Source organism: Puccinia triticina, chromosome 2A (assembly GCF_026914185.1).
Source record: "Puccinia triticina chromosome 2A, complete sequence".
Taxonomy (NCBI): domain Eukaryota; kingdom Fungi; phylum Basidiomycota; class Pucciniomycetes; order Pucciniales; family Pucciniaceae; genus Puccinia; species Puccinia triticina.
The window spans coordinates 2,201,216-2,222,893 of NC_070559.1; the positions used below are offsets into that span (position 1 = coordinate 2,201,216).

A 21,678-nucleotide genomic window follows, 5' to 3' on the forward strand; every position below is an offset into this window, starting at 1 on the left:
CTTTTACACGTGACAATTGGTTATAAAATGTCATGTGCCAAAGCAAAGGGAAGTTAAGTAACATAGTACAAATAAATTTCCCACAGCCAAGGAGGCTTACACGCCAAAATTTGGCCAATTCCCATAACCAAAAAGGGACTGTCTTGTGTGCTCATGGTCCCTCCCAATATTTAAAGGAGCCTTCAGGGCCTCTGGAATCAATCCCCCAGACTATTCAACCACACATACCCTGTAAGTTACTCGTGAGTATTCTCCTCCTACTTCTAGAGCAGTGTATCCCTTATAAAACCCCACCTAGCACGTCAAACCTACTAGAAATTACCCTTAAAATATAGAAAATTCCTTTATAGAGCAATTTTCAGCGTAACTTCTTTACAAATAATTGCAGTAAGACTCCAGCCTCTGTCAAGCAGCCAATCAGCTTAAGCTCTTAAGAGTTATTTTTACGCTTGAAACTCCCTGTTATTAATAATTATATATTATTAATATTAAAGTCTTTATCCTCTTAAATAAGAGAGAAATCCCTTTTAGTGGCTAATTACCATGTAACAAGTTTGGTATTATATCACCAGTGTTTTACTTCAACACAGTTATAGTGCAAGGGCCTACAAACCCTAATTACATATAAAAATTATGGTTTTTCAACCCTTAGCTTCATAAACAGAGCTGTCATACGGCCTGGCACCGTAGGAGTTTCACAGCGCCTAGGATATTGACAGTAAGTATTACTCTTTCACTGAACCTTGTTTATCTCAGAGGTACAACTCTCTGTCTGCTTGATTGCTCTTATTTTTGCTGGCCTTTGCCCTATCTTTGATCACAGGTCTGCACCTGTCTTAACTTCATCAACCAAAGAATTCTGCTGCATTTCATCCTTCTTTTTTTGTGGTTTTTGTAAGAAACAAACCACATAGGTTTCCCTTTAAAGAACCTTGACTATCCAGAAGGAAGCTGAAAAATTGTGGCTGGATTAAACTTGTCTAATCCAGGAGCCCTCCACGTTTCTTTGGTGAGAGGAGGCTGTAGCACTCTCTGGCACAGCTTGGCAGCACTCCCTTAAGGAGGTAGCATTGCCAGTGGAAGTTAGTACCCACCAGAATAACCTTGAACATCTGCTTATCTTGAATCTGCTCAGTTTCTCTCTCTCTTTCTCTCTCTCTCTTATATTTGTATTTTCTTTATCCAAAGAAATCCAAATATTGCCCCCCATTTTCTTGTGTCCTTATGTAACTATAGAGACTCAGGCTCAAATCCTGGCACAGCTGATACTCAGCTTTGTACCAGTCCTTGCTCAGCCTTTTCCTAGTTCTGTCCCAGCTGATTCTCAGCTTGCTGAGTATAAGCTGAGCCAGGCCAGGGAAAAAGATGGGAATCAGCTTGGACAGGACCAGAGCTGAAAATCAGCTGGGCTAGGGCCAAATCTGAGCATCAGCTGAGCCACGTCCAAGGCTGAGAATCAGCTGTGCCAGGGTCAAAGATGATCATCAGGTGGCCGGTGCCAAAGCTGAGCATCAGCTGTGCCAAGGCAAAAACTTAGCATCAGCTGAGCCAGGGTAAAAGCTGAGCATCAGCTGGGCGAGGACCAAAGCTGAGAATCATGTGGTTTTGTTACATTGAGTGCTTTGATCCTGAAACCTGTCATGTGAGCCCTAGATGTGCTGTTGGAGAGGATCAGCATTGGAGTAGTTTTGGAGCTGAAAACAAAGCTGCATCATTTCACTTGCCATCAAGCGACTAATTTTTTTTCCTGGTGTTGGGTGTGTTTGTTTTGAGGTGGTTGTTTCTTTTATTTCTGTTTCTTATGGTGTTCTGTTTTTGTTTTCTCCTTTCACTGCTGCACATTTTGCATGGTTTCAGTGGGGGGGGGGGGGGGTTGGTTTCATTTTCTTTTGTTTGTGTTTTGTGTTGTGGTTGTGGTTTTGTCTTTGTGCGTGTGCGGGGTGTGATGACTGGTCTGCAGCGCGCTGCGCCTCCCTGAGTCTGAGTCTGGCCCCAAACTCAGATGAAGGGAGGTATGGAACCTATCTGATCCCATTAGGAAATCCATCTGGAGTTTGTTGATCCTCATCCTGCGCCCTCCAAAGCGCCATCCTGAATGTTATTGACCTTTCCTGGCGTTGAGCCTGATCTCTCCCTGATCCCTGTGTTTTCCAGATTTCTTCTCAAACAACTCAACCGCCGACGCGCGCTCAATGCTTTTGTAAAATAACCCCCCAAACCTCATTTCATAACCAATCCTCATTGCTCATCCTAACCATCACCCCGGAGGGCATACAGATTCTCTTTTCCACATTCCACTCCACCAACTGCCTACCACCTGGCACAGTAGGATTTCCACCATGTCTAGTTACCTAGAGGCTGACAATCTGGACCCTCCATCAGAATATAAACTCTCATGGGAAGTGTGATGAGATTTGGCCTGTATTATGGTATAGAGTTTCAAATACCTGTGGGCTCATTGTTGGAAAAGCAAAAGGCCATGTACAGCTGCACACAATCTGCTTGCCGCTTTGAAATGAGGTCTCATCCCACTGCAATCTGGAAGGTTCTTGCTAACATGATTATGACTGCGCATTGGGCCTTGACCTATGTATAATATCCCTTGCAATGTTTGGAGTTGTATGCAATTCATTTTGAGAAGCAGAGGATATTATGAGGTTGCTCAACATTGACAAAAAATATTATGAAATTGAGGGCTAGCAGATCAAATTGATGTTTTGCATCATCCTGGTCCACAGTCCTACGGCAGGGCCTATGTTGCTATTCAAAAAATACTGGACCGCTCTGGGTGATGATCTAAGTTATGTTATATGCACCAATGATAAGCTCCAGGCCTTTATTCTTTATTGTGCTGAGCATATGCTTGCATCAATGGGTTCAGATCTTGGGGACGTAGCACTTAACTGGGGTTGCAGCTGCATGGCTCAGTGGCGGTCAAGCAGTGCACTTGAGTTTTAAGATTCCTTTCAAATTTAGCAAAAAAACTACATGTGACTTCACTGGGAATGAAACAATTGGGAAGAGGTTATTTTCTGGGTCAAAGTCATGGCTCTGCATTGGCAGGCAATCAAAACTGTACACTATTTTTTTGGCTATAAATGGCGGCTAAAAAATTCAGAAAGCTAAAAGCTTGCACCAAAAAGCACAAGCGTAGCCTAAAAGTGCTATAAAATAGCACAGCAAATACGGGCCAAAAAGAGCCACGCTATACGCTATGCAATGCCCCATGTTATGTTTTATGCTGCCATATCTGCAGCGCAGCACTTTCAACATTGGTAGAAATGTATAAGACTCATAATTTTGAGCAATTCCTAGCACTCCTGGCACCATTGAAGTTCACACTGCTTAAAAGCAGGCACATAAATTGAGTTAAGAAAGGTTTAAGCAATCAATCCAAGCTTTCTGAGTGAGAAAATGTAGACATGAGATCATATATACATGCTTTTAATATATATCAAGAAAAAATAAAAATGATATATCTGTGCTTAAGCCTGTACTATGGAAACTAGGACAGTTCAAATCTGAGTCTAAAGTGACTCTGCTGAGATGCATCAGCAAACTGATGTATTTTTTTTGTAAAGTTTGTAATTTTATTTGGCCAGCAAGTCACCAGAAGAAACAGCTCCATCCAGTCCTGAAGTGTTACACTAAAACTTAGTAAAATCAGCACAGTTTTCAAAACCTCAGAGGTGAACTGTGCTACTGAGCAATATTTGAGTTTTATGGGATGGTTAAGAGAGGGGGTTTTATAAGAAACTCTTGAGAAGATTGTGAACATCCTGGACAGTTTTCAATCTGTACTGTGCAGAGGTGTGGGTGTGTGGGTTGTCTTTGAGAATCTTATCCTTGACAATCACAGTGTGGAAGAATCCAAGCCCAGCATCATTTGCCCAAACCATTGCTCGAAACATGCCCTCATCAGTTTCCTGATCACCTATTGCAATTCCATCTGTGTATGTATTGGCTTGCAGCAAGTGGGCTACAAGAGTTCCTTTATTGGCTTCTTTGTGTTTGACTTCCCCATAGGCTCCAGGAGGCTCTAGTCTGAGCATGTAGTCAGGGTATCTTGTTAGGATTTCTCTTACTTCAGAAACCACAATGTTTTCAAAGGTACTCTCTGTGATCAACATGAATAATTCAGTAGATACTCCATTGAATTTTTTTTATTTGCACTGGTGACTCACTGTGTTCATCCTTGTACATATATGCTGCAAGGTTTTCTGCAGGGAACACTTTCATCCCATATTGGTCTGAAATGGTGAGGAATGCACAAAGATTTACCATTTGTGTCAGTTCAAAGTATTGCCACCAATATAGAGCCTAAGACTGGAGCAACCTTTATATTTCGGAACTAGACCTAGCATTTCTTTTCGAAGGTCTGGTACTGAAGGGTGCAGAGCTCTCAACTCAATTTTTCCCTGACCAGGTGGTGAGATGCGCAGTACTGTTCCATGCTCTGCCGCTATGTTCAGGTGAGGAATATCCATGTATGGCTCTAGGCCCTTCAGACCTCTTGCAGTGTTTACCCAAACTTCGTTGTTTTGGTTTGCAGCCAAAGCTGTGAGTAGTAGACGGGCTTTGTCAAAATCTTCTTTGCCCTTGATTAGTACCCCCTTTTGACATGGTAAGGTGGTGAAATTGATGGATTGTACTGTGATCAGTGACTCTGCACCGTGTAAATCCACTCAAGGGGAAGTATGATTAACTCACATCATTGTCAAGAACAATAAATGTTTTGCCTTGGCCTTGCGGTTTGAAATCACCTGGTCTTATGAAGGTAACTTTGGACACAGTGTGTGCATTTGGCTTTGAAAAGAACGAGGTCATACCAACGTATGGGTTGAAGCCATTGGCACCAAGAAAGTGCGGGTTACGAAGGACCAGGCCGTTAGTGGCAAATGTGGTGGGTGAGAGGTTTACAAGAGTTAAGACTGCCAGGATGAGGCAATACATTGTAGACATTGGATTTATCTGATGCAGGTGGCTGATCATCGATGAAGGACGCACTCCAGGGGTTGGCATCTCAACTATTTATAGCGGTGACCTGGTCCTCTAGGTCCTCGGATTGATTTCAGTCAACATTTGGCAGGACCCGAGGTCGAATCAAACTACACGAAGGTGATTTCTTGTTCCGATATGCCAAGCTCCGAGCTGACCCGCGAGCGGGGAAGATGTTGTATAAATGCACCGCGGGACTGCCCCGCGTGAATTGAGACCTTCATGACAGGACCCGACAGTCTCCGTGACAGGTTGTGACATGGTACGATGGGTCGCCCCGCCTCTGCAAAGCACAAAGCCTGGCGTTTCTCCTTGGTAGGCCGTCCAGCCGCCATCGGTGCGTATGTATAGATGCCGTCCAAAGAATACGCCCACATGACCGCCGCGCCCGTGGGTCGTCGCCAATGCGCATGTGATTTAAGGAGATGCCTGCGCGGGTGGGGACAACAAAAACGCCAATCTCGGGCCTCAAACTCCGAACCTATAATATTCCAGCTCAAGGTGCGCAAGCAATCGGCTACCAAGCATATTAGAAGTGAGTTGTTATGTAAACCGAGGAACTCTTTGTTACACCTAGAAAATAATCAGAATTTTCTCAACCATTTCAGAAACAGATTATCGCAGCAGTCAAAGATTAAAAACGCAAAAAACAAACACACGCAGCAATTGAGTTGTTTCTTCGAGCGCTCAGATAGCAAGATGTTGGAAAGCACCAAAAATAATATCTTCACTGCTTGGAGACGGATGCGACACCTGGGCGGTACTCGTTGATGCCGAACGCGCGCAGCCGTGTGTCGATCGTGGGCCATTGAGGTCGCAGAAGTGCATAATCTTGCGCGGATCTCTCGCTCAATCAAGAGGCTCTAGATTGATGCAGTAGGTTCAGGGAATGTTGGCAGGACCTTCAAGGAAGTCATCCCCATTGCCCAGTTGTTAAGAGTACACTACCTCATGAACATGTTCATCTATTTACAAGTCTCAATTTAGGTTTACAAACTCTTGCAGTAAATCACTCACTGTAGATCAGATAGAGCATCCCTCCTAATACCTCTCATCCTTTTTTCTTTCAAAAAAAATAGTTCTGGTTCATTGTGATTGACAAGGTGAAGAAGGAGGTACTAAGAATCACACAAATACTTGGTTGAGATGAGAATTGTGAGAATTGGAAGACTTGTGGTTTGAATTAAATCATTAGTCAACTCATGATGATCTTCATGAGAAAGAAGGAAACAGGAGATTATAATTTTGTCAAACGCTTAAGTACCTTAAGTGCAGTGGTAGAGCAAGGAGACAGTTTTTTCAGTGATACAACTAGTGTATGACAACAAAACTAATAGGAAAAGAAAAAGGCCCAAGAAGAACAAGAGTGCAGAACAAGTTCATTGCAAGCTGTTGATGATAACAGAGAAGAGCAGAGATAGAGTGATGAAGGGGTGTGGTGAGTTGGTCTAGGGCCTGTTTGGCCGTGGGGCGGAATCTTAATCTGAACTCACGGTCCCCCAAAAAATTAAGATTCTGCCAAGATTCAGAATCTTGCAACATGAGATTTTTGTGAGATTCCCAAAAAGCGTTTGGCTGCCCAATCTGGCAAAAATCTCCAATCAGAGATCTCACCAGCCACCAAAGGCAGATTACACTGAGATACAGCTATTTTGCTGTATCTCAACACCAAATCACAATCTCATAGCTCCCTTGGAGCTTTGAGATTTACCAAAAACCCTCTTCATGGGTCTGTACCAGTCATCAACAACCCTCTCAATGACCAGTCTGACTGGTAATCAAGAGGAATCAAAACTCTTGATGACCAATCTGACTGGTCATTGAGAGGGATCAAACCTCTTGATGAAACCTCTCAATGACCAGTTTGACCGGTCATTGAGAGAATCAACCCTCTTAATGACAAGTCAGGTCAGTCATCAAGAGAATCAACCCTCTCAATGACCAGTCAGGTTGGTCATTGTCAGCCAGGCTACTACAATAAGTTAGAGCCCGGCTAACTATTTTATTTAGTAACATTAAAAAATATAAATACCCTTTTTGTATCATCAGTAGCGGCACAGAGCACCGCGCATTTTATGATTGAATATTGAGTGCGGCGCAGAGCACCGCTCAAAAAGAATATTCATTATGTATCCCCTCGGCTGCAGGATAGAGTTGAGGAGATATTGAAAGAACTCCTGCCGAAAGAAACAGCCGGAGAAAGAACGTATCTATGTTCAAAAACCTGTTCTCAGGCCAAGAGAACGGGTTTGCAATTCTGGAAACTAAACAAACAACAATTGAAAGATCAATTGGAAACGGCCGGAGGAGAGTAGCAAAGAAGTAAACTACTGCTTCTCCCGCGGCCAAAGATGAACTACCTGAAAACAACACATAGAGTAGAAATCTTTTTTTTATTGACCAAGGAAGAGCAATACTTGTTGTTGAGTAAAATGGACAGGAGTGATGCAAGTAATAGAACACTCAACCACTCATGTCCTAACTAGTCTTTCCCGCGGCTGAGAAGCCGTGAGGAATTTGCAAAACAAGAAGTCAACCCCACCGGTCGCGGCAAGATATATAAAGGGAGGCTTTCAAGCGAGTAAAAGCCTCCCCAGATTCATACCAACCACCTCGTCGCCATACCAGCCCCGCCCTAGTCTACCCGACCAGCTCGCCTGCCTGTTATTGCTCCAAATTTGGTTCTTTGAGTCGTTTGTTGTCCTTTTTGCGGACCCTCTTCACGAGTAAGTCCGCTGTTTCCTTTTTCTACCGGGATTATATCCCAAATCCACCTCCTGGGAACGTTTTCAACGTTCTAAATACCCCCTTAACTGGGCCATAGACGTCTCAGGCTTTAAAACACCTCTGCGCACGCGTGCGCAGACCCTGTAAGACTTTCAGAGGGCAATTAAACACCCCAGGCGCTCCTGGCCCCTCCGTTAAACCCCTTTTTGGGTTTATTAAAATAACTTTAAAGTTATTTTTCACCTTTTACCGTGCTTTTGCTGGGATCACCACCGCACCGCTGCGCAGTCACCGGTGTAGCTAGAAGAGTACGTATACTCTTGGCATCACCGCGCCTGACAGTCATCAAGAGGAATCAAACCTCTCAATGACCAGTCAGAGTTCATCAAGAGTAATCAAAACTCTTGATGACCAATCAAACCGTTCATCAAGAGGAATCAACCTACTCAATGAAAAGTCCTACTGGTGTGGTGTGCTGTGCCTGTTGCAATGCCAAAAGCACATATGCAAAGGTATTGTGATAGTACAGTTACATACTGTGAGAATGCACGCCTAGTTCTCTGAATTCTTTCACATACATGTGAAACCCATTATACAAAAAGGAGCCAGTCTTACACAATAGTCACAACATTTACATACATTGTGGTGAGATAAATCAACCATCAACAGCATTAAAATAGTATAGTTTTAAATATTATAGTACATTACAAATTACATATTAAATATCTTTAGTACAAATCCTTTACATTAAATCTTTTCTCTCAGATTTCACATTTTATTTTCACCCAGAGAACCTGTGAAAGTCCACTAAGCAGGAATCAATCATGCCACAAATTAGCACAGTTAATCATTAGTTTCACACGCAGATTCATGCTCATACTAGGCGCACAGCCTCCAGAAGCTGCATGGGAATTGTCCACCAATGTGCACCAACATTACGCAATCAACAAGCCCCAGCCAACCTACAGCCACCCAACCACAATAATGAACCATTGGCAATGCGGCCTGACTTGCTTCTTTAACCTCCCCGGCCAGCCCAAGATACCCAGCCCCCTCCACATGATCCAGTACCCAAAGAGCATCACTATGGCCATTTTCATGATGACAAGGAACGCAACACTGACCCCTCGCTTCTTTCCCCTGAGATGGTCACACAGTACGCTATCAGAAGGGACACGCTCTCATGGAAATCAATCAAAAACGCAATGACTGCTTCATATTTTACCTGCCAAAATCAAACCCAAAACTGGACGAGCTCATCCAAGTACCTTGATCCCCTGGAAGATTGCGTGCGCACCATTTGCCGTCATTGGGCTGTAGATTTGATAAATACTCATGGCAAGTTAATCATACCTAACCACTTTACCAACCACACATGTACTAACTGAACCCTCCTCTCTACAGATCGATTTGCCCAGCAGCACATTGAGTTTTGCTCATGCATCCCTGACGCCATACGACTGATGTACCATGGGTACATTGCCGCATCACCCACAGCTCCTTAAACAGCATTCGCCATACCCCTGGTCCAGCTTTACCAATCTCTGTGGCACGAGTCAGCTGTGCCATACACATCATTCATCAAAGGCCTTGTTTGTCATCAGGATACCCGCTCTGCCAAACCACTTTTAGCTCAGGGTTGTTCCAGGAATCTATGTGACATTCGCCTTCCATTTTTGCAAGCAATGGACATCTACGGTCACATCCAAATCCTTTGCAAAGAGCTGCTGAATGCCACACTAGGGCTGGAAAATAAAGACTTATGGGCTTCCCAGTGCCCCTCTTGCTTTGGACCCGAAAAATCTGATGAAGTGAGTAGCTTGGATGGAACAGATGCCATTATAGCTATGGATGGAAACTTCCAACATAGGCATCACCACTTCGCAAGTACTGATGTTCTTTCTGAGAGCGACTATCCATCAATTTTTATCACACCTTCACAAATCAATACACATGAGAATCAAATACAATCTACCAATGAAGAAGCAGCGGGAGTTTGAGTGAGTTTCCATTCAAGTTCCATCTAATCTTTGCTGGTTGCATTTTTTCTGAATTTTGGGCACATATGTGTATCTGGTAGTCAACTTGCTCGGATTCTCACAAGGCTGCAAATGATGTTTGGAACTCAGCCTCTTGGGACAAATTTGATGATACCGGGTTATTTGGGTGCTGTTGTCGCCATGACATACCCTTGAAACTGAACAACATTGAGGGAACCGGTGAAAAGTATGTACTTCCACAATAATCTCCCCGGGGCATTATGACTGTGACCTTTAGTTACCTGAATGTCTTAAACAGGCTTTACTATCCTATAAGAATACTTGATGATATCCTGAATGACTTTCCAAACAAGAAATTTGGACTCCTTTACAACATTGGGTGCCATTTAGATGTGCATGTCAAAAAGGTAAGTGCCAAAACAACTTTACTTGACTTCCGCCGATGGATGAGCACTTCTTGATCCAACATCATATTCATTGTTATCAAACCAATTCACGCAAGACCTACTTGGCAATCACATTGATTGTGTTGCATTTGGAACTTCTGTTTTCCATGCATACGTTCATATCTGGGCATGTCAAATAAAGTATAATCCATGCTACAACACCGACTGGGGCCTAGCTGATGGTGAGGGGATGGAACGGCTGTGGTCACAATTGTCGGACCTTGTTGGCCCACTCCGAAGCGCAACACGTATTCATCCACTGCATGCAATTGCTTGCCAATGCGACTACTATACTTCAAATCTGAAGCAAGGAGCTGGTGAGAAACATATTTGGATCAATTTTTGTACTGCGCTGCTCTTGTCACAGAAATTGATTTGTGCTTTCCAAAACTAAGTTGATTAGATGCATCGGCATCTTCAGCAGGCTATAGATAGCATGGAAGAATGACAAGTCAAACTGCAAGAGATCTATGGTTGGTTCAACCACTTCTCCGATGAGTGCTATACATCACAGTTCTTTGAAGCACAATGGATTGCGGAGAGGTCATACTATGGCAATAGAGATCATGTGAAGGAAGAACAGAAGATTGAGCTGGGAAAACTACTTGCATTAGAACAGCATTTGATTGAAGAATGGTAAATATTGTAGCCTTTGCCTCTCCTAGCCCTATGTGCGCAGCTGTGCAATTGCAATTAACTTCTCAAGTTTGTGCTTTTATTTAGGGAGGAAACAAGATCTCCAGAGGAGTCTCTTGCACGTGTACGATCAATGTGGGAAATTCAACTCAAAATATAACAGCAGCATCAGTGCATTGGTGCCAACGAACTACTGGCTGGGCTCACACCTGAATCTGAATCACTCTTCCTTAAAGTTTGGTGGGCCAAAACCAATCTCAGACAGAAGTTCCTTGCTCTACTTGAGGAGAAGAGGCCCCTCGATGCCGTCCAAAAAGGTGTAGCCTCCAAATTGGGTTGGTGGTGTCCAGAAAAACTGTTGTTTGTTGCATTTAACATACATCACACTGAAATATTTATCTATTACAAACTATGTAGGGACCAACGGGAAAGAACAACTCATAATTGCCACACGCAAGCGGACTGCCGCCTTGCAAGCTGTCCTCAACACTTATAACCGCCACCTTGATGCATTTCACCTCGCTTTTCCGCAACTAACCACGCTAAAGAAAATCGAGTATGATGAGCTAATGAGCTTGGATGCAGACAGCTCATTTTGGAGCGACGGTGTGTTCACAAACAAAGAGGAGCCATGGGCTGTTGACGCTGACACTCAGGACGGTATGCAACTACTTGCAGGTCTGACAAGATGTGAAGAAGAAGTGCGGCGAATCGGCCAGGAGATCCGCAGGGCTGCTTGTTGGGCAATCACCAAACACAACCAAATAACTCCTTTGATGTTTGGGCTCACCTCCGAAATGGACTGGGCAAATGCAAGGCTTCAACCTGTCATGAATCATTCAATCTTACAGACATTGTCAAGTGATGATGATCAATTAGATGCAATCAAAGCCATCCTCCACAACCACTTTATCAAGCTATCATCCCTACAGTTGCACTGGAACACCAAGTTGGTTTCCCTTGTATCTGCTTCAGGGCCTTATGAAAATGATAACGAACTAATAAATGATTGGAACAATAAACTTGTGCGCCTAACAATTCTAAAAGCAAGTGGACACTTATCAATGGTTGCTGGTGATTTCAACAATGCCATCAGCAACACCTTGGACAATGTCGATGAAGCAGCTCTCCAAAACTTCCTTACCCAAGATTTCAACGGTGGTGCTGCTCCTACTAATTCTCAGGATGGACAACATGACAAGGATGAAAACAATGAACTTCTAGCCCCAAATGCGGATCAATTTGAGCTTTCTCTAGAGCAAGAGGCTCTGACAAATGCCCTGGCAAACGGTGCGTGTTTTCCATGCTTTAGGAGCTAAGAAGAACAATAGTTAAACTATGCTAATCTACCTATCTTGCTATGCTTTAACCCACAGAGATCTGAAATAGGTTTGCAACATGAATAGTTACTATATCCTGTATTGCATCAGTTTGAACAGTTACGTTACAGGTTTTTCTAGCATGCGCATACACCAGGGGGGAATGTGTGGCACTCTCTAGAGAGTGCCAAGCCGTATGTTTCTGTGGGAAAGCTGATTGATTTCAACTGTGTGAGCATGTGTGATGCAGGCTTCAAATATGTTGAACTTATGTTCAATTAAGGCTGATCATAGATCCACTCCATGGTGTACACACTGGCAATTCAGTGGAGGGTACCTCCACTTGATGCTTGGTAAACTCTTGAATTCTACACTTACTGGTGTGTATCAGCCATCAAGGTGAGACACCCTCCGCTCAATGATTGGGGTGTACAGCCATTGAGTGGAGATACCCTCCAATTTATGACTGTTGGACAACCATTGAGTGGAGGGTGTATCCACTCAATTAACATATGCACATTACCAGCTACATATCAAGTGAAGACATACTGCACTTGATAACTGGTGGTGAATGCCATTGAGTGGAGGGATTCTCCACTCAATGACTGGTGTGTACTGGACATTGAGTGGAGGGGTTCTCCACTAGGTGATTGGTGTCTACCAGCCATTGAGCGGAGACACCCTCCAATTGATGACAGGTCACTGGGGTGGGAATAACCCGCCTCAATGACCAGCCCTACATGGGAGTCATTGCGTCTTACCTTTCCATGTTTGACGGAGAGGTATGTGCTGTACATTGCGCTGGGAGAGTCCCGGCTCAATGAGCAGTACATACCGTCCATCCAGCTGCGCTTTTCCGAGCTAGGTGGCTAGTATATATGCCTACCATGCTTGGAAAGGTTGGCTTGATGACCAGAATGTGCTGGTCATTGGGCTAAGGCTTCCCTGGCTTGATGACCAGGTGCTGGCCATTGTCTTTGAGTTCGGAGACGCCGCAGATTGATTACTGGGGCATTATAGCCATCAAGCGCGGCCTCTCCCCACTCGATGACCAGTTTGTGCTGGCCATCAAGTTTGAGGAGGCCTAGATCAATGACCAGAACATACTGGTCATTGATCTTGGGTTTTCCGAGCTCTGTAGGCAGCACATACTGGTCATGGAGGCTGGGAAAGCCAGGCTCAATGACCAGTATGTGTTTTACTGTTGAGGGTGGGGGCTTTCCCAGCTCGATGATAGCAAGCAGGGCTCGGTGAGTCTGGGTACATTGGCACCTTGCAAATGTCCTCCCTGATGTTTGGCCAAACATGACGGTGGACATTGCAGAAACAAATCAACACTCCCCGGGGGCACACGGGGATGCAGGGCTGATCTCTGTTGTCCCTCCGCAGCTGCTGTTGACTTATGCCCACCTTGAAACTCCCTAATTTTTTTTTGGTGCTTTTAACCACATATACATGGGTGCAAATGCTCCTCCTCCAATGTGAATTATGTTGATTGATCTGGTTAAAGCAGGTACTACTACAAAGTGCATCAGTGTTATCTAAGAACTTGGCAACTACGTACCATGTCATAATAGCAATCAACACCATGTTATTGCACAATGCCCATCAACATGATGGTACCTGTGATGAAAGCATGCTACCTGTAGGAACAAATTGGCGGAAAATTTCAGGGAAAAGATGTGAAGATACTCAATCTACAAGACAAAAGGTTTTACCAATGCTGGGATATGCATGGGCATTTCAGAATTCACTGTTCACCTTGGATTTCTCAGACCAGTTTCTGAATTTTTTTGCCTGCTGGTTCCAGGATCCCTGAAATATTGATGAACCTGTTTATATCCGCCAATCTACCCACCTTCTCTTGATAAACTTGATTAATTTCACAACTAGCCACATTTTGTAGTCAGGTGGCGGTAAAACTATGAAAATTTTGCAATGTGTATTCTCATATGCCAGGTGTAGTACAAAAATAACAGCTGATGACACTTCAAACTTTACCTTTCATGAGTATTCCATCCTTTGTTAAACATGGTAGGGAAAACAGCCCCTGTTATTGTTCACATTTCATGGCATTGAAATGTGGAAAGTTATAAGTTACACAGCTTTTCCCAGCTTTGGCACTGTTTGAGACTCAAAGAATAGACATTTGGTTTTAACATCACTTACCTCCCAATTTGTTACAGGAATAGGCATGAAAGAAACATGCCGGAAGGATTCATCTACCACTTGGTTGAGAATTTGGAGTTGCTAAATTTTATATCTTTTTTTCCACAATCTCATTTTACATGTGTTTTGAATGAAAGAAATCAGCTCTCCAAAATATTCCTTGTCACTTAGTCAAGGATATTTTTAGCATAAGTATAGTCAAATGCTTGGCACCACATCTTGTGCATTGAAGTTAACATCCAGAATGTGATCCAGATTGAACAGAAAAACAATTTCACAAGAGAGATTTTCATGTGTTGGCGTTGAGGGAGATCAGTTGGAAACAACTTCACCAAGAGTTACACTTGGATTGAGAAGAAAGTTGAGCAAAGGGTTACAGTTGAAATTGAACTCACATCAGACCATTTGAAGGATAAAATTACGGTCTGGCACTCTCTAGAGAGTGCCACACATTCCCCCCTGGTGATAGTTACCACACAATGTAACATGATTTTTATTTACAATGAGTACGTGTGTTGAGTGAGTTAAGAAAGGATGAGTGTGTATGAGGAGACAGAAAGCGATGATGTCAGTTGTAGAGAGAGGTAAATTAATCCCTGCACTGGCAGAGCTCCTTATGGTTGACCTTGTCAGTAAAAGCCTTGGCAACAGCGGGATCGCTACACCGCAACAGCGAGGCGGACAAGTTATGCTGGTTTATTCACCAATGCTGGGTGAGACCCAGGCAGCAAACAAGAAGGAAAATCGAGCAATCGCGGCCTTCCAGCAGGCTGTGGCCTATTGCAACGCCAACGGCCAGTCAGTCGACATTGCTGTATCAGGCGATCCGCTGGGTCAGCCAAGGCAAGGAGAGGCGGGCCTTGATAATTATGGAGCGGTGGCTGATGGACACTGTATCTGGCATCGCTGGCAAGGTCGGAGCAGCCAGAGAGGAAGGGATGAGGAACAGACAATCAGAACTGAGAGCTTAGATCAATTCACAAAGAGTCAAAGCAACATAGCCGTGGGGAGAACCAATAGACCACCTTGAAGAGTCAATCAAATGACCCGAGAAATCATGCATTGCCTCGGGCAAGTGATATTCCAGCTTATTCATTCCTTTCTTTTCTAGCAGTTCCGATAGCTCGCAGGTGCGCTTCCGAACTGATCCTGCTGGCGCGGGGATTGAGGATAGCTCGTAGATACGTTCCCGAGTGGAATTGCATTGGTGACCAACGTAAGAAGGGTGATTTTGCCGAGCAAGGTGATAAGACAAATTCACGCGCGCATATTGTCCTGTACGAGTCCAATGGGTGGTGGCCTATAAAAGAATTCAGATGACTGAGATAATATTTCTTGTTAGGAAAAGGTCTATCTGACAATCTCAGAGACATAGAAGAAAAAGGAAACAAGAAGTATATACCTGAGAGCGGAACTGTAGCCGGCTCTGGTATAAAGAAAACAAGTAGAAACTTTTGACTGTTATGCAGCTTTGACCACGAAATCGTGGTATGAACGGTCCTGCTTGAGGACAGCAGCTGAGACGGAAGTCAGCGCTTGGACTTCCCGGTGGGAAGCTAAATAACGGAGACAATTCTTTTACGTTAGCTCGTTTAGGCTTGCGACCTTATAGTCCGCCGATACGAGTGCGCAGTGTGCCGTGATTGTTCGGGTCTGCTGTATTAACAGCACCTCACATCAGCTCTTGGCTACACTGGTTTATTGAACACTACATCGATGGACTTACCGCTTGTAGAGCTGGTGATCCTATCGATGAGGCTAGGGACGCTGAGGTCTGATTCGGCTTCGGGTGCGTGCTTGCTGAGACAGAAACAATTCCATTGTTTATCAGCGGCAGACCTCTCGGCTAAGGGCAATCCCAATGAGCATCACTCACCTGTTTGGTCGTGTGCTTCTGTTGGGATGCTTAGGCTCTTCGTTGGTTGTTGACGTGGCTATAGAATATGAACAGAGTTTCAGCTTTAGCTTACTCCTTCCGTCTAGGAGTCACATGCATATGCATGGACCTAAGGGATGCGCGGACTTACCGTTCCCCCTTGCGGGGTTAGGGTTTCGTTCCTTGCGCTTCCTTTGACCCGGGACAAGCCCTAGGTCTTGACATCCCGCCATGCTTCGATCCGGGAGGGTCGAAGCAGCCTGAGAAGAGGGCTTGATGCCGATTGTTTCCAGCGCTCGCCAAATGATTAAACGACCGACTGGTTTAGTCAGAAAATCTGCGGCATTTGACTCGGAGCGGATGTAGCTGAGTTGAATTAATCTTCGGACTACCAGCTCGCGGACAAAATGCAACCGGATTGACATGTGCTTTGTACGAAAGCTATTCTGCGAGGTTTCCGACTTTGCAAGGTCAATGGCTCCCCTGTTGTCGACTAGGACTTGAATGTTCATTAAGTTGTCCCGTATCTTGACTTCAGATATGAGGTTGGATAGCCAGGCGAGCTCCCGGCCCAAGTCCGACAAGGCCTTGTATTCGGCTTCCGTCGTTGACAAGGACACAGTCGCTTGCTTAGACGATTTCCAGGCAAGCAAGTGCGCTCCCGCCATGATGGCGAACCCAGTGGAGGATCGTCGTGTGTCGGGGCAGTTCCCCCAGTCCGCGTCGACGTAGGCTTTGATGGAATTGTCCGAGTTCTTGCGGTATGCGAGTCCGAGAGACTTGGTGCCGGCCAGGTAGCGATAGACTTGAATAGCAGCATGATAGTGGGGCATACCAGGATTTTCCAGGTACTGGGATAAGGAACTGACAGCGTAGGCTATGTCAGGGCGCGTCAGCACGCTCAAGTAGTTCAGGGAGCCGATTAGCGCTCAAAAGTTAACGCCAGTTCTCTTGAAGTCTGCGATCTCCTGCTTTGAGGCTTTCTTGTTCGGACGTCGAGTTGATGAATTTCAAGACCGTTGTCGGCCGCAAAGGAAATGAGCATTCTGAGGGAGCAGGGTCGACCATTTGGTGCATACCGAGCCTCATAGTTCAGGCCATAGGTCTGCCTGAACCCCTGCGCGCATATGCGCGCTTTAAATTCAAGGACCTGGTTATCGGGACCGAGCTTTTTCCGGAAGGCCCAGGTTGCGGGTATCGGAGAGTCGTCTGAAGTCCGCATTCTTTAAATCCATACGTAGTGCTGGATCATGTTGGCCACTTCTTTCAGCTCGGCTTCTTTCCAGTCGAGCGACTCCGTTGAGCTCATTGCCTGTTTGTGGTTTTTCGGCTCAACCATCACCGTGGCATGATACATCTGACGCCTGGAGTACGACCTAATGTTGGCCGGATCTATATTGCTGTTGATTAGCAATGGATGACGGGGACCAATTACTTTCAGGCGAAGACGTTGTCTCGGTTCACTTGGGTGATCTTGACGGCTGCTTTCCTCCTGATCAATTGCGGCCTCACTGCGGCAATCCTCCTGGTCCTCACTGTCATCATCGTCCAGTTGAGGTCCTGGAGGAAGATGATGGAGGATTCAAGCGAGATCAGTTTCTTCTTCCCTTGCTTCCTCATCAGCTTGTTGCTGGTTTTCGAGCTCTTCATCCTCACAGAAAGGGAGTGGATTGGCTTCGGTGAATGATGGCAGCTTGTTAATCCCATAGACGTCGAAGCTTCTATTCAAGGCCGGACAGCTGGGAAACGTCCGCTCGTCGAAATATACTTGTTTTGAAGTCACAAACGACTTATCCTCCGGTTGAAAGATCCGATAAGCTGTGAAATCATTGTTGTAGCCGAGCATGATTCCGTCCCACGAAACTGAACCAAACTTGGAGCCCCGGTTTTGTTTTGGTTTTACGATCCACGCCCGGCAGCCGAAAGGCCGAAAGAAGGACATATTCGGCTTGATTTTAAACATCAGCTCCATCGGAGACGCCCGGGATTTACTGAGAGAGGGCAGGCAATTGGTTGTCGCGGTTGCTGACTTCACCGCTTCTCCCCACCACTCCGGGGCCATGTTGGCCTGCATTAGCATTGTCCGGGTCATTTCAATCACTGTTCGATTGGCGCGTTCGGCGAAACCGTTGTGTTGAGGTGTGTAGGGCGGCGAGACATTGTGCTGCACACCAGCGTCTTTGAGAATTTCGCTCAGGGCCTTGCTGACAAACTCGCCGCCGCCATCTGTTATCAGTTTCTTGATGCGGTTGCCAGTTTGGTTTTCAAAGAAGGCCTTGTACTGCAGTATGGCAGCAGAAGCGTCGCTTTTCTGCTTGAGTATCTCCGTGTGGATGTAGCCGGAGTACTGATCGACAAGCGTGAGAAAGTATCAAGCGCCGTTATTGGTTTCCGGTGTAATGGGCCCGACTAAATCCCCGTGCACAACTTCAAGCTGGCTGGTGGTAGCCTTGAAGTGACTGTTGAACGGAAGACGCGGGATTTTGCCTTTCATGCAGGCTTCACACGCTCGCGTCGCCTCGTCCGGTAGTTGCTTTTCAATCATGACTTCAATCCGCTTGCGGCTGGCGTGGCCAAGTCTGCAGTGCCAGAGATCAAAGTTGCTTGGTTTGGCGGTCGGGGCCGCCTCAGTGAGATTAGCCATTGCCGCTCCTTCAGTTTTTTGAAGACCGACAATTTCAAAGATGGAGTTCGTCGTGTCGATGCTTATGGTGGTACGATCGTTGATCTTGACTTCGAAACCACTCGGGGCAGGTGAGATCACTGCCTTGTTCTCCATGAGTTGCGCGAACGAGATCAGGCTGCGAGAGAGGTTAGGAACATATAAAGCGTTCGTCAAGACGACCTTGGATCCATTTTCAAGAGTGAGGGTGGCGTTTCCTCTTGCGACCGCAAACAGTTCGTTCCGATCCCATTTGTTTCCAGTCGCTATACTGACTCTGACAGGTGTGGTCGTGCTAAATAGTTCTAAGGAGTTTAGCATGTGGTGACTAGCACCTGAGTCTAGCACCATGCTAAGGTGATTGTCCTTAGCGTCGGGTCCCGTTAAATAGCCGAAGGTTGGTCGGACTATGTTGGCTGACTCAGTAGGTTCAGATGCCGTAGTAGTGACCAGACCGGTTGGGGGGTTTTGTCGAGTCTTCTTGTACAACCCTGGATGTAAAGTCCAACAGTTTTCCTCAGTATGCGTGGTGGCAAGAGGATTATGTTGTTTGTTTGAACACGGGTGTGGATTGATGCGCCTCTTCTTTTGATTTCCGTTTCGACCGGATGAGGATTGAGCCTGAGTGTTCAAGGCAGTAGATGATCCAGTGGTCACTTCATCGTCTTGATTCATTGTTGCGGATACGGCGTCATGATGGGTGATGTCTCGGAGTTTAGCGATTATTTGCTTTGGATGCGAGAGCATGTCTGCGTTGCTGATTAGGGTCTCCATTAAAGAGGGTCGCTTGCGAGAGATTCTCGCGATAATGGTGCAACTAAGGATGGTACCAGGGACCTCCAAGCCCATAGCGGCGAATTCAGCTAGCATGGATTCTAGTTGAGTGATGTAGCGGTTGATATCGTCCTTATATTGAATATCTTCCCACTTCCTCCACGCGTGGTAGATGGCTAGAACTGACGCCAATGCATATTCGCCTTTCAACTCCTTCCATAGGGTGAAGGCATCGTTGATGTTATCGTCGGTGATGATGTGGTTGTAGATGTCATCTTCAATGTGACCGCTGATGACTGCTGCAGCTCGCACATACTCCAGTTTTGCTTCGTCCGTGGCATTTTGGGGTAGAGGCTGCTCGATACATTTGAGGAGGCTCTTAACTACCAGGTACGTCTTCACTTTTCTCTGCCATATGGGAAAGTTCTTCCCATCGAACGTTGGACATTTGAACAAGTCACGATCGTCACTTGAGGTGGTGGTGGCGGAGCTTGTGGCGTTCGAAGTGGAGGCGGCAGGAGTTTGGCGAGTACCGGCCATGTCGTTCCGCTCTCAGTTCTGTTGGTGAGGTCGGGAGGTTCCGAGATTCAAGACTGTAAATCTAAAAGAATTCAGATGACTGAGATAATATTTCTTGTTAGGAAAAGGTCTATCTGACAATCTCAGAGACATAGAAGAAAAAGGAAACAAGAAGTATGTACCTGAGAGCGGAACTGTAGCCGGCTCTGGTATAAAGAAAACAAGTAGAAACTTTTGACTGTTATGCAGCTTTGACCACGAAATCGTGGTATGAACGGTCCTGCTTGAGGACAGCAGCTAAGACGGAAGTCAGCGCTTGGACTTCCCGGTGGGAAGCTAAATAACGGAGACAATTCTTTTACGTTAGCTCGTTTAGGCTTGCGACCTTATAGTCCGCCGATACGAGTGCGCAGTGTGCCGTGACTGTTCGGGTCTGCTGTATTAACAGCACCTCACATCAGCTCTTGGCTACACTGGTTTACTGAACACTACATCGATGGACTTACCGCTCGTAGAGCTGGTGATCCTATCGATGAGGCTAGGGACGCTGAGGTCTGATTCGGCTTTGGGTGCGTGCTCGCTGAGACAGAAACAATTCCATTGTTTATCAGCGGTAGACCTCTCGGCTAAGGGCAATCCCAATGAGCATCACTCACCTGTTTGGTCGTGTGCTTCTGTTGGGATGCTTAGGCTCTTCGTCGGTTGTTGACGTGGCTATAGAATATGAACAGAGTTTCAGCTTTAGCTTACTCCTTCCGTCTGGGAGTCACATGCATATGCATGGACCTAAGGGATGCCCGGACTTACCGTTCCCCCTTGCGGGGTTAGGGTTTCGTTCCTTGCGCTTCCTTTGACCCGGGACAAGCCCTAGGTCTTGACAGCCTACAAGACAGTGTATGGCTTGTGAGAATGCTGCCATGGCACTGGTCAAGTTGTTAGTATCGGGCCTTCGAGTAGTGTGTAGAAGTGGAGATAACATACAAGAGCATAAGAGCAGATGGGACCAAACTGTCGGCGCCACTCAGCACGAAAAACTTAGGACTCCAAGTTCACCGTGCGAAATCCTTGAAGAGAGTGAAGCGACCGAAGAAGACTCCTGTTTGAGCTCTTCTTTGGCTGATCGAGTTCGCCATCAGCTTCATCCGAGTCGATCACTGTTGACAAAGCCAAAGCCCTCGTGGTTCTCCTGTTGGCACCGTTTGACCAGGAGTCGATCCGAGCCAAGTCATATCTGCACTGATCTCCTCATCTGGGTCACCATTTTGCGATGGTCTAGCCCCGGTGAGACGGTGGTCATCGAGAGTAACTGTGTTCGGAAACCTCGACTTCTTTTGGGGTTGAGCTTGAGTTTGAGGTGTACAGCTGGTCCAATCGGGCGGGTCGGAGTATTGCAGCTAACTTAACACAAGTCCTTGAAGGTACCCGAAGCAAAGAATGCCGCAAGAGTACCGGGGTCCATGAGCATAGGCGAAACCGAAACTGTTCTACAACAGACCAGGAAGGCAGCTGTAGAAGAAAAGATCCGAGCGGCGTGTTTTAGACTAGGAGCGAA

The 21,678-nt window shown here is 45.7% G+C and overlaps 3 protein-coding genes across 3 annotated transcripts; 2 read left to right on the forward strand and 1 right to left on the reverse strand.

The window, feature by feature from the left end:
* Positions 1-3,746: 3,746 nt before the first annotated feature.
* On the reverse strand, positions 3,747-5,022 carry PtA15_2A222 (uncharacterized protein; the record flags this gene model as incomplete). Its single annotated transcript, XM_053166221.1, has 4 exons — positions 3,747-4,117; positions 4,185-4,250; positions 4,337-4,613; positions 4,711-5,022. The coding sequence occupies 4 exons, from the start codon at positions 5,020-5,022 to the stop codon at positions 3,747-3,749; spliced, it is 1,026 nt and encodes a 341-aa protein (XP_053017464.1).
* Positions 5,023-11,604: 6,582 nt separating this feature from the next.
* PtA15_2A223 (uncharacterized protein) lies at positions 11,605-12,191 on the forward strand (the record flags this gene model as incomplete). Its single annotated transcript, XM_053166222.1, has 2 exons — positions 11,605-12,097; positions 12,184-12,191. 2 exons carry the CDS (start codon positions 11,605-11,607, stop codon positions 12,189-12,191), a joined length of 501 nt encoding a protein of 166 aa, XP_053017465.1.
* An 8,852-nt stretch (positions 12,192-21,043) lies between these two features.
* Positions 21,044-21,366, forward strand: PtA15_2A224 (uncharacterized protein; the record flags this gene model as incomplete). Its single annotated transcript, XM_053166223.1, has 2 exons — positions 21,044-21,200; positions 21,263-21,366. 2 exons carry the CDS (start codon positions 21,044-21,046, stop codon positions 21,364-21,366), a joined length of 261 nt encoding a protein of 86 aa, XP_053017466.1.
* Positions 21,367-21,678: the final 312 nt, after the last annotated feature.